This window comes from Lycium ferocissimum, chromosome 8 (assembly GCF_029784015.1).
Source record: "Lycium ferocissimum isolate CSIRO_LF1 chromosome 8, AGI_CSIRO_Lferr_CH_V1, whole genome shotgun sequence".
NCBI lineage: Eukaryota > Viridiplantae > Streptophyta > Magnoliopsida > Solanales > Solanaceae > Lycium > Lycium ferocissimum.
In genome coordinates, this window is record NC_081349.1 from 48,819,539 (window position 1) to 48,831,826 (window position 12,288).

Sequence of the window (12,288 nt, forward strand, 5' to 3'; positions counted from 1 at the left end):
ATTTAAAAAAAAAGCATTAACTACAAAATATGTTCTTCCAAATATGAATTCCCATTAAATATTTTTCATTTTTACATTTTCGAATTAAATTAACAATCAAACTGTGCTAACGCTTGACGAAGATCAAAATTGCTTACAAACTGCTCAAGTGTTATTGAAGGGACTATTTTAAGCGGGACAATTTTTGTCATTTTCTCAAAATATAATAATTGAAGCGTTTTTCTCTTATGATATGATTAAACAAAAAAACTTAAATAATAATTAATAGAAACCATCCTTTTCCTGTTGAAATTGACATTATTGTCCTTTTGCTTCTCCATTCTACATATCCAAGTTCTTCACACCCAAAAAACACACTGAAAAAAAAAAAAAAAAGAATTACAAAAATAGCCAAAATCTTCAAATTTCCATAGAAAGAAATGTGCTGCAATTCCCATGGCTTAATCCCTAGAAGCAACCTTAGCTTCCTCTATTTCCCTACAAACCCACCCAATATTTCCCCAAAACCCCTTATATTTTCCCCCAATCACCCTTCGAATCATCAAGTTTTGAGAAGTAAAGTTAAATTCTGTTCCTTCAAACCCAAATCAAACCTAAACGACGTTGTTTCATATACCGACCCGAATAATAATAATAATACCACCTTTTACGACCTTTTAGGTATACCGGAAACTGGTTCATTATTAGAAATAAAACAAGCGTACAAGCAATTAGCGAGAAAGTACCACCCAGATGTATCACCACCGGATCGGGTCGAAGAATATACCCGGAGGTTTATTCGGGTGCAAGAAGCTTATGAAACTTTATCGGATCCAAGAATGAGAGCTATGTATGATAGAGATATGGCTAAAGGAATTCACTTTGCTTTTTCTGCACGTAAACGTTATCAAAATGATGAGGTATTTTTTTTTCTTTTTTGTTTATTCAAGAATCAGAGTTTTTTTTTTTTTTTTTTTGAAAATGTGTGAAAATAGCTCATTTCGGGTAAGTGGGTGTTTGGAGATGAGAATTGTGAAATTTGGAAAAAAGTAGTACTCTCTCCGTTTGGATTTAAGTATCCTGAAAAGATTGTCTCTTTCTATATTTAGAGCTTGTTTGGATGGGCTTATTACCCCCAACTTTTTTTTTTTATTTAGCTGTTTTAAGTTATAATTTCTTTTAGATAAGTTAAGTTAACTTAAATTACATTTTGACAAAATAGTTTTTATGGCCACCAAACACTCCAAAGCAAATTTTATAAGCAACTTATAATATAAGGCTCTTAGTAAGTTTGAGTGTTTCACAATTCAAACATGCAAGTTTACTATCACAAGATTAAAAAGGCATTTTAATATATTAGACACATCTTTAATTTACGATCACAAGATTCAGAGGTCTCTTTTATTTTGTGACATTCGAATTCTATCACATAAATTGGGACGGAAGGAGTATCATTTTAGTGCAAGTTTCACGCCCCAACTATCCGTTGTTTTCTTTTCCTACCTGAACAATCAACTCGGTGTGTTTTAATACATAAATAGTGGTAGTTCAAGTAGGAAAAGGGAACAGTTGATATAGTTGGGGTGTGAAACTCGCAAAAAAAAGTGATAGTTCAGTTGTGGTTTTTATCATTCTCTCTTTATAATTTGGTCTGGTTAGGCATGATTGGGGTATTTTATACTGAAATACAATTGTTGATAGGTGAAAGGATTAAGAGTTCTTTGCACATAAAGGTCAATGAAAAAAGCCTTTTGATTGGGATTAGGAATAGTAGAGTATGCAAATCTGAAAATCCATCCAGTGAGAACTTGCATATAGTTTCTATTTTATTTGTTATATTTTAGATTCTCTCTATAACGGGTGTCCGATCAGTTTGTATGCACCTTAACTGATCATCCGTGTGTGTTACCTCCGATCAGCACATACACTAAGTAACTCTCTCCACCAAGGCTTGGACAGATAGGAACACCTAGTGTTGGCTCTACTGGGATTCGTACCTTGGTTACGAAAGTTATGACAGCTGATCATAAGAATATGCCTATATGTGTCAAAAAAGTGGAATCTTAGTATATTTGACTAACTGTTGACGAAAGAATGCAAAATTTGTGGAATATTTTTTGGAAAGTAGTCTGGGACACTTGTCTTTAAATTGTCATATCTAGATGTCTGGGGGCATGGTAAGTCTTAAAATGATTGTGGTTGGGGTCAACTTTGGTGGGTTCCCTATTTGTTCAGATGAGGGAATAATACAGCAGGAAAAAAAACAACTTTATTGAGGCATCCGGAAAAACTCACCATTAGGCAGAAAATTACATGCATCTACTGGAAATATCATGATAGATGTTATTGACTGAGTAAGAGATAGCCTACTGTTTCGTAGATCATAGAAATTAGTGGGGAACCTTAAAGGAAAATTGTTTTCGTCTGATATTGTTGTTTCAAATTTAAATATGCTATGCTAATTATTACTATTTTTCAATTGGCGCAACCATAATCAACCTTCTTTTTTCTTATTTTAAAGAAATGGCAATCTTTTTCAACCTTTTAACTATTTCATAAGCATTTCGCTATATATTGCTGGAATTCCTTCAAATTGCTTCATTTCTCTAATTCTTGAGACGAGGAGTGACTGAAACTTGTGTTTCCTAGAAAGCTATTGAATAATAGAACAACGTCTTCCGTGTAACTGATGATAACTGCTCTATAATTACTTCCATAACTAGATTCGCTTGAAGTACAGAACGTGGCCTTCCAGTCTCTGCCTTCTCTTTTTTAACTCCTTTCCTGCGTCCTTGGCTTTCCTGGAGCTCAAAGCTACTTCCGCTTGTAATCATGGTTGGCTCGAAGAGACTTTAATATGTGAATATGTGTTGTTCGTCGCTCAGATTCCATTGCTTAAATGATCAACTTGTTTGACATTTGCATACCCTGCTTCGATTCTCATCAAAACTTGTCATTCTTATAGTTATGTGCATCTCGAGAACATTAGTTTCTGCTACTGCTGGGCAGTAATCGGCTATTCTATTCCTTAAGAGAATCACTCCATTTCTTTCACATTCATGTAATTGGTTTGTGTTTGTTTGTATGATCTTAATAGCATGTCTTTTATTCTTGAATTCTTGTTATCCTCTTGCTAATTTGGGTTTTTTCCTATGCATTTAGTCTATGGAGGAGAAAGGTGAGTGGAAAAATCGTTGGCAGTCTCAGCTATCGGAGCTCAAGAGAAGAAGCATGCACAAGGACTCTGGTAACGGTATGTCTTGGGGAGCACGGATGCGCAGGCAAAGGGACGAAGCATCATCTTAATCGATAATAATTAATACGTTTTTTATATTATTTTGTATATATGGGATTCTTCCCCCTCCTCTTTTATTCTGCTTTTCTTTTAGTAGTTCTCCGCTAGTGCTAACCATATATGAATCCTATAGGCAGTGCATATTGTACACAGAGTAATGTTAAGTAAGAATCTCATTTCCAGTAATATACTCGTGCTTCTGGCACCAGTTACTTTCAGGAAAAAACGGTGTTTTTTAAATCATATTAAGCAGGTTTGGCGGCTTTCATTGCTGTTGGCTATATGCCTATATCATTTGCCAGAAAAGAGAAAGTAAAACTGCCTACTAATTCTGTTAAAATTTGGGTGAAATCACGTGTTGAGGAAGGTCCTACTGCCTGAAAGGAAGGGGCGTTTGGGTGGGGCGGTGAAGAATTTCATTTTATGTGGGTAATATTCGTTTTAAGAAATACATTTGTATATACACTGCTTCACGACCACTTAGTAAATATTAATATATGCTTGACCAAAATGTTGGGTGCGCCACTAAGAGCACACACATATAAGTTGTGTATATTGATGGTGTTATGATCAAAAGGTAACAACAGCATTTTGTAAGCACACCAGACGTATATCAGAAGCGCACCAGACGTATCCTTATTACGTTGAATCCGTCTGGTGTGCTTCTGAATTGTGGTGTATATTGATGGTGTTATGATCAAAAGGTAACAACAGCATTTCTGCATTTGGTCGATGAAGTGGGTCGAGAAACTCCAGTGTTGACAAAAATATTAGGTGATTTTTTCTCATTTGTCCAACTTTTAATGGACAGTGCTAACTGATACTATGTTGGTGGTAGGCGTTAAGTAACCTGTGAAATTAATCGAGATGCATGTAAGCTGATTCGAACACCACGATTATAAAAAGAAAGATGACAATAGCTTTTCTTTTTTAGATGATGAAGGTGGGAGCAAGGAAGAGGTCAATTCCAGAAGTCAATTCTTGGTCATTTTCATTATCATCTTGTATGACTCAATCTAGTGTTTAGCTGTCAGGCATAGTATTTTTCTGCAGATAAAAGACCACAATTGCATATTGTGGCGCTTGGGTTATTTCGGTTTCTCGTATCTTCCTATTTTAATTACCCAAGAAAGAGACGCCACAAATTGCAAAGAGTTTTTTATTTGTTCCCCAAAGAGAACAAAAAATTTGTTGCTTTCTGCAATTTGTCCTGTGATTTTTTCCTATTTTGGATCAATGGAGAACTGTACACTTGTTACGTATCCTAAGGACGGAGAATTTTCTTTCAAATCTTGGTCCAATTTTTCTCCTTATATTTTCAGCCAATCCTTTTGGACCTGTCTTATTCTGAAATTGCATTAAAGGAATAAGAAACTTCAAGATTGTGATCCAATGCATGTCATGTTATGAGGGGACCTTTGTGTTATTTCTTTCAAGTGTGGGACACATAATAAGTGATTGTCAGTAATTTTGACTTCCATAAAATAAAATAAAAAACGAAGCAAAACAACTAACACCACACCCACTGTATTTCCACAAGTGGTGTTTAGAAAGGCTACTTCTGATAGACCTTTGGCTCGAGAGAAAAAAGGATTTGAAGCATGATATCGAGAAAATATGGCAATAAAATAGCAAGATATAAAAGCAAAAGAGGGAACAAATAGTAGTATACCTCGAAGAAAAGAATTTACGCGATTACTAACTAATACTACTAATAAGGAGAATACGCGGCTATCACTAACCTCCTATCCTAATCTTCGATCTTCACACTTTCCTATCTAGGGTCATGTCCTTCGTAAGCTGGAGCTATGTCATGTCTCGTCTAATCACCTCCCCCATTTCTTCTTCGGTCTACTCTTACGTCTCCTAACTCCTGTTATAGCCAAACTCTCACACCTCCTTACTGGTGCATCCACATACCTCCTATTCACATGCCCGAACCATCTCAATCTCGCTTCCATCATCTTGTCTGCCACAGGAGCCACTTTCACCTTGCTCCATATAACTTGATTCCTAACCATATCCATCCTAGTGTACCCACACATCCACCTGAGCATCCTCATCACTACTGTACTCATCTTCTGGACGTGAGCGTTCTTGACTAACCAACATTCTGCTTCATACAACAAAGTCGATCTAACCACCACTCTGTAAAATTTATCTTTAAGCCTTGGTGACACATTATATCCTTAATAATATTTTGGTGTAAAGTGTTCCCACAAGATTCAATTTGGTTATAGGTTTTAATTCACATGGGTTTAATTAGTTTAGTTAGGTGCTGAGAGCAGCTTTGAAGACAATGGGTTATGGGTTCAATTTGGTTATGGGTTCTAATTCATATGGTTTTAATTAGTTTAGTGGATCGGGTTTAATTGAGATCCGTTTGAAATCGGGTAATTTCAATTGAAATTGGAGAATTGAGGTTGATTTGGGGGAATCCGCTAAATTGAGGGATATTTTTGTTAACTTTAGTAACAGCAGGGGTATAAATAGCCCCAACTTATAACAGAGGACAAAACTGACCAATAAAACAAATTAGAGAAGTATTTTTAACCCTTCTCCCTACTATCTATTACTAGGTCTTAAGAAAGTATATTAATATGTATTAAATAACTATAAATTAGCAAACACTATCGTAAAGAATTATTAGTATCTTTCTAACTCATGTGAATTTAATATGAAATTCATGATCACTTGCATTTAAAAACGAAAACAAAGAAGATAAAAGGAGTGTCAACGAATAATATATTTAAAAAATAAAGTAAAAATAAAAATGAATCCGAAAAGTCACCTTGTATTTAAAATTACATAAATAGGATATCATAAGGGGTAGTTTTCAACTCGCTTAACAAAATCTTTAGAAAATAACCTCAAACTTAAAAAGTCACCTTGTAATTAAAATTACAGAAATATACCATAAGGGTGGTTTTCGACTTTTGAGCCTGCTTAACGAAATCTTTAAAACATAACCCCAAACTTAAAAAGGTACACGAGAAAACTATATTGCCCATCAAGCGTAACTCCTAGTTATAATGTGCACATAACTTCGTTTTGCATATGAGACGTATTTAACTTGGAGTCAACTGAGTAGGTTTACTATCTCTTACTTATTAAAATGTCATGAAATCCTGTCTTATTGACAAAAATAATTTATATTCAATACTTATTGTTGATACCTAATTTTTGACCCCACGTAAGTCATTTTAACCACTCGGGGTCCCTGGGAAATAAGTAAATAAGATGAATATCTCTAATAGCCTTAAATGATTTTTACAAATAATGCCCAGATCAATATTTCTTACTTTTAAATCAGTAAAAGATTTTATGTGCATCATGTCTTGTTTAGAGAATGATAAATGATTTTTCAAGATATTTGGTTGAATTATTTAAAACTATTTTGTTTGACATTGTCCTTTTATTTTCCAACTCTAAAATTTGGATAATTTAAATAGTTTAGGTAATTGATTATTTACTACTCCTTTCCTTTTTATAAAAAATAAGTATAATCGCCCTTTAATAATTTGATTAGGCTAGATAATTAATTTAATTATTGCAAAAAAAAAAAAAATTGAGCCCCTTATTATAAATACTTTCCTTTTTCTTTCTTGATTTTGCCTGGGTCACAATTAGTTTAATTATTATTTCATTTAAAAGAATTAGCTTATATTTCAAAAAAAAAAAATTAGCCTGTTGGCATTTAATTTAAAATAATATGTTCAAAATTAGATTAAAAGGTCGTAATTAAAATAAATACATTGGGCCAATTTATTAAAGTTTCAGGCCCATCAATTAATTAAACCAACCTTTGAATTTATTTCTGTCTTTTCTTTATTATTGTAAAATACGTGGCAACTTTTTTTTTCTTGCATGGTTTTAATCTTCTTTAATTATAATTAATTAATAATTAGATATACCTAACATATACACCAAGTATACACACACGAGATATATGTGAATACACTTGGTGTATACACAAGAAAAATGGCCATTTTCTTTTCAATTTTTCAGCTAGACCGAGTCCAAGCCCAATGGGGCTGACCCGGCCCAAGCCACGGATGATAAGGGGCAAAACCCCTTCACTCGTCATATTTCCACGACCAAACGACCCCTTATCTTCTCTCCCTTCCCTTCCCCTTTCCCCATACCCTAACCCTAGCGCCGCCAAGCTTTGTGCCTTCTCTCTCATGCCAGAAATGGCAAAGTGGCAGAGAGTACAAGGCATTACAGCCTTTGTACACTCCTCTTGCGTGATAAGCATTAATGATTCAACGATTTCTCACTCAAAATCGTTCCCAAACACGGTATAGGTCGCTTTCATCTTCGATTTTCCTTTTAGTTTTTAAATTTATTACACGATTCTGCATTTTTTCTTTATTTTTCGCTATTATATTATTATATTTTGTTTGATTCTTATAGGTTGAGTACAAGCGGGCCAGATCGAGTAGAGCAATACTCAGATCTGGCCATGCATTATTGAATCTGTCAATTTCCACCGTATATTTTCGTTTGCAAAGGTGATTTGAACAAGAACTAGTTCATCCCACTTCCATTTTTTATGAGGTTTTCACAGCCCGAGGGTTTTCAGAATAGAAAAAAATCAAAGAAAGCTAGAATTTTAAGTTAAACACTTGAAATATAAGCAAAGTATAATTTTTAGACTCAAACGAAGACCTCTTGATCTGATTTGAGTCTCTTAGTCAAAAATTTATTTACTTTCTCTCTTTTGTTGCGGTTGAGTTTGAGTTGGAAGCACAAAAGGCTTGTGAATCCATTCTTGACAAGGGCTGCATAGGAAAAAGGTAATACCCTGCTCCCTTTTACATTCTTTGTCGTTTTATGAATTAGTAGTTAAGTCAGTAGTCAATTTGTATTGCTAGAATGTCCTTGGTTGATGTCTTTTGTAGTCCTTTATATTCTTTGTCATTTTATAAGTTAATAGTTAAATCAGTAGTTAATTTGTATTATGAGGATGTCCTTGGTTGATGACTTTTGTAGCATGATTGTTGATTTAGGCATTGTTTAGTAAACTCTAGAGTAAATTCCTTACAAAAACATGGTGCTATGTTTATGTGTTTAATCTGGCAGATGATTATTTGGGTTAAGGGTGGATGCCTTAAATCAGTACTGCAACTTGGCAAAGGTATTTAAGGTTGTTTAGAATCCAAAATGGCTTGTGTGGTCTTGAATTTTGATAAGGATCTCAGTATACTATCAATATGTGTTTACTGAAACAAGAGGGTCTGGTTTAATTAGGAAACACCTAGATTGTTACAAGGCTGTTTAGGGTACTAATTGGTTTGCATGACTGTTCAATAGACATTGCTTAGGACTAGAAAACCATTATGACACATTTGTGGGATTAATAGTGTAGTGTTTGTATCATGGCATGATAATACCCATTCTCAAAAAGGGAATTCATGACTTAAGTATCTCTGGTTCTATTGGAAGACTCCTTGACTTGCCTAATTGAACATATCTGAGACTGCCATTAGTTGATTTGTGATGTTCTCCTTTTAAGGTAAGACTACCCTATTCCTATCTTACCATGCTTAAGTGAGAATCATTTTATAGAAAGATTACTAAAGAGTGTGTGTGCAAATGTATCACGTGTTTCATGGTTGATGTTTTATCATTGCATACTCAATGCTTTAAGTTTGACCCTCTATGTGATTTGTTCATTTTCTCTATTAGCTTGTTAAACTTTATAAGTGTGCAGTAATTGTTTTTAACTTTGGTAAATATGATGAAAAGGACTAGAGACACTGGCAAATTAAGAATTCAATATTTCACTAAATAAGGAATCATCCTGCTCTTTCTGAGAATCTGGTTGGCTTATTGTTTCATTTCTGAAAACAAGTTAAACTAAAAAAAGATTAACAGCCTAAGATATGTTTTCTTTGTTGGGAGATTAACATGCTTGGAGTTTTACTTGAATATGACCTCTTGATCAAACCTGACTAATCAGAATAACCAACTGTTTGTTGACAATGTTTGTTCAGAGTTAAGAGGTACTGAGTGGACTTAGCCTTAATGACTAATCATTATTTAAGTTAGAGGTTTGAATAGGAAAATCATGGATGGAACCATAATGAGAATGAGCGTAGGAAGGTATTGAAACAAGACCGTTAGAGGGAAAAGAAGTCAGGTTAATGATGGATCGTTAGTTGTTAAAATGACATTACTCTGCTAATTCAGTCTATCAGAATTTGACTAGGAAAGAGGGGAGGGTGAAACTGTCTGAACTACCTTAAACCTTATGCATATTCATAAAAAGAACTCTTTCTAGAGACTAGATGAGTAGGGGATTTGAGTCAATCTTTTGCTAAGTAATTACTTCTTTCAGAATTGGAATAGAAAAATCTAAAATGCTTTCCATGTGACTTGTTTATGAAGATGCCATATTGTTTCTTTGCACCTGCATGACAGCTTAGAGACTTGTTTCATTTTCCAGTTGATGTCTATCTTTCCTCTTCTTTTTCCTTTCCTGCGAATCTTGTTGTGCCAAAAACTTAAAGGTTTGGTCTTGTTTAGGTAGTAAAGTAGTTTTATTAAAATAAGAGTTGGTTCATGGCCATTTGGCAGTTTGCTTGTTTGAATACCCTTTTGTGTTCTATTTTGAAGTTTCAGAATGTTTCAAAAAGAAAGTAACCATACCATAACTAAGATCAAACTGCCAGTCTAGCCTGTGTTGTTTAGTTATGAGATTCCTCACATGAGTTTTGTTGAAATGTAACTGGCTTAAGACAAAAGATGGAAATTGGCCTGCTGTCCATTATTTGAATAATCTGTGTTTGGCTTGGACCTCTAATACTCTGCCTAGATGTTCTAGTTGTCTTTTTCTTCTTGACTGCCTCATGCTCATTTTCTATGATTTGGCCAAGTAAAGTTTGTAATATGACATTAGGGCTAAGCATAAATACTGAAAACCGAACCGAACCGAAACTTCAACAAACCGAACTAGTTTGGTTCGGTGTTTGGTGTCCACCTTCAAAAAATCGAAACCGAAATAGCCGAACCGAAGTTTGATAAAATCGAACCGAAAAACCGAACACACACCGAAATTTAATACATTACCCAAAAAAATTAAAATAGTCCAGGCCCATTAAGTTTAAAGCCAAAAAAAAATCCAATTGTAACAAGCCCTCTTTGCATTTGTATCCCTAATTTTCTACGCGCTGAGAAAATCAAATATGTTAAGGAAGGCAACTAGGATGTGTCTTTAGGATTAATGTATGTCCTTTATGTGTTTTCTTAATTATTCTTACTATGTATATAACACCTAGTAATCCTATATCATGGTTATAGTTTTCTATTCTTGTATATCCTGTTTGTTTGATTTTGATTTCAATTTATCAGTTTATGTTTTATTGCTTTTGAGAATATGAATTAGTGTCAAGGGGATCGCTTCTAATATCATATCAAAAAAACCGAATTGAAAAAACCGAAATCGAACCGAACCGAACTTTAAAAAATCAAAACCGAAAGAACCGAACCAAACTAGTTTGGTTTGGTGTTCGGTGTCCACCTTCAAAAAACCGAACCCGAAATAGCCAAACCGAAGTTTGATAAAACCGAACGCCCACCCCTATATGACATAATCTGTTAGACTCCTAGGTTGATCTAAGTCAGTTTTATGAAATAATCTAATGAACTTGTTGATGGCACCTTGGCTTATGTTATGATTCTATATGGATTTTGTTGGCTTCTAGTGGTTAAAATGATCCTAATCTTGGCCTAAATGATCCTGTCCATTCATAGGTCTATGCCTTTGAACTGGTTAAGACATTTGTTTTTGTAAATAAATCACCGGTAGCAATGGTTTTTGTGATTAGAAAAGATTGAGTATAAGCTAAAAACCACATGGCTTGGAATAGTCTTTTTTCAAAAGGTGCCTTGAGAGGGGATCTAAAACGGGGGTGATCATGGTACTGTTGGATTAACCCCTCTTGCCCTCTGTATAAAAGGCACCATGGCACTTTCATAAGCCCATGGTGGTGTATGTCGATTGCATAAATCTTTCAAAATCATGTGGATCTTGTTGTTAGGACCCAAAAAGACTTGGCTAAAATCAGACATGCATTGATAGGTGGCTTAGTTAAAGCTTACTAATGAACCTAAGAGCATCTGTTGCAATGATCTCATCGAATACTGTCACGACCCAATTTAGGACCATGATCGGTGCTATGGGGTAGGATTCCCAAAGCAAGCCTTAACGAGAATTTACAAAAAATCGGACAGAGTTTTCCCTGTTTTTATGACTATTCACAACTTTCCTGTCTCAAAATCAGCAACAGAATCATCCAATCTCAACCAAACTAAATGCAATCAACCCGTTTTCAACATAATGATACTAAAACATCTCTGAAATACGGGAAAACGTCTAATACTAGTCACCAATCTATAATGAATAAAGAATACTCATGGAATAAATCAAATGACTGTGGAGCAACTCTAAGAGTTCAAAAGAAAGACTATCATAAATAAAAGACTCTTCGCCCACGCGGACAAGTGCGGGGCTCACCAGGAACTTTCAACTCGTGCTCTCTAGTTACCGTAGTCCTCACCAACGTCACCTGCGGTCTCTGTAAAAAAAATAGCGAGGATTGAGACGCTTGCTCAGTGAGTAATAACACTTAACCACAACCGTTTTTATTGGGGACAAGTCAGAAGACATGCTTATATAATATTCATAAAATATCACGAAATAAATGCCCTTTTTGCAAAAACGGTAGCATTAACCAATCTTGTCTAGTTTTATGTAAGCAGAAATCATTTAACAATTCAGTAATAAACTCTGTAAACGCTGTCATATCAACTCTTATATCTGGGAAGCTTCCAAGAAACGATCATGTAATCTATATCATGTGGACCCCTTCGTAAAAGGAGTCAAATAAAACTGTAGGTCCCTACTCGAGGGAAAAACTGTACATGTATGCTAGTTCTACCTTCCCACTAGCTAGGCTGTAGAATCGTAATCAGAATACAAGGTGCACTGTGTCTAACGAACCCGCCGT

General features: G+C 34.8%; 1 protein-coding gene across 1 annotated transcript; it reads left to right on the forward strand.

Moving 5' to 3' along the window:
* The first annotated feature begins 349 nt into the window (after positions 1–349).
* Positions 350–3,540, forward strand: LOC132068679 (chaperone protein dnaJ 20, chloroplastic-like). The gene is made up of 2 exons (XM_059462347.1): positions 350–899; positions 3,142–3,540. Exons 1-2 carry the CDS (start codon positions 420–422, stop codon positions 3,283–3,285), a joined length of 624 nt encoding a protein of 207 aa, XP_059318330.1. The 5' UTR covers positions 350–419; the 3' UTR covers positions 3,286–3,540.
* Positions 3,541–12,288: the final 8,748 nt, after the last annotated feature.

Bases quoted from the DNA above. Each gene is read 5' to 3' on its own strand.
- LOC132068679 (XM_059462347.1), top strand. From the start codon at position 420: ATGTGCTGCAATTCCCATGGCTTAATCCCTAGAAGCAACCTTAGCTTC. The intron at 900-3,141 runs GTATTTTTTTTT...CTATGCATTTAG, and splicing joins AACGTTATCAAAATGATGAG to TCTATGGAGGAGAAAGGTGA.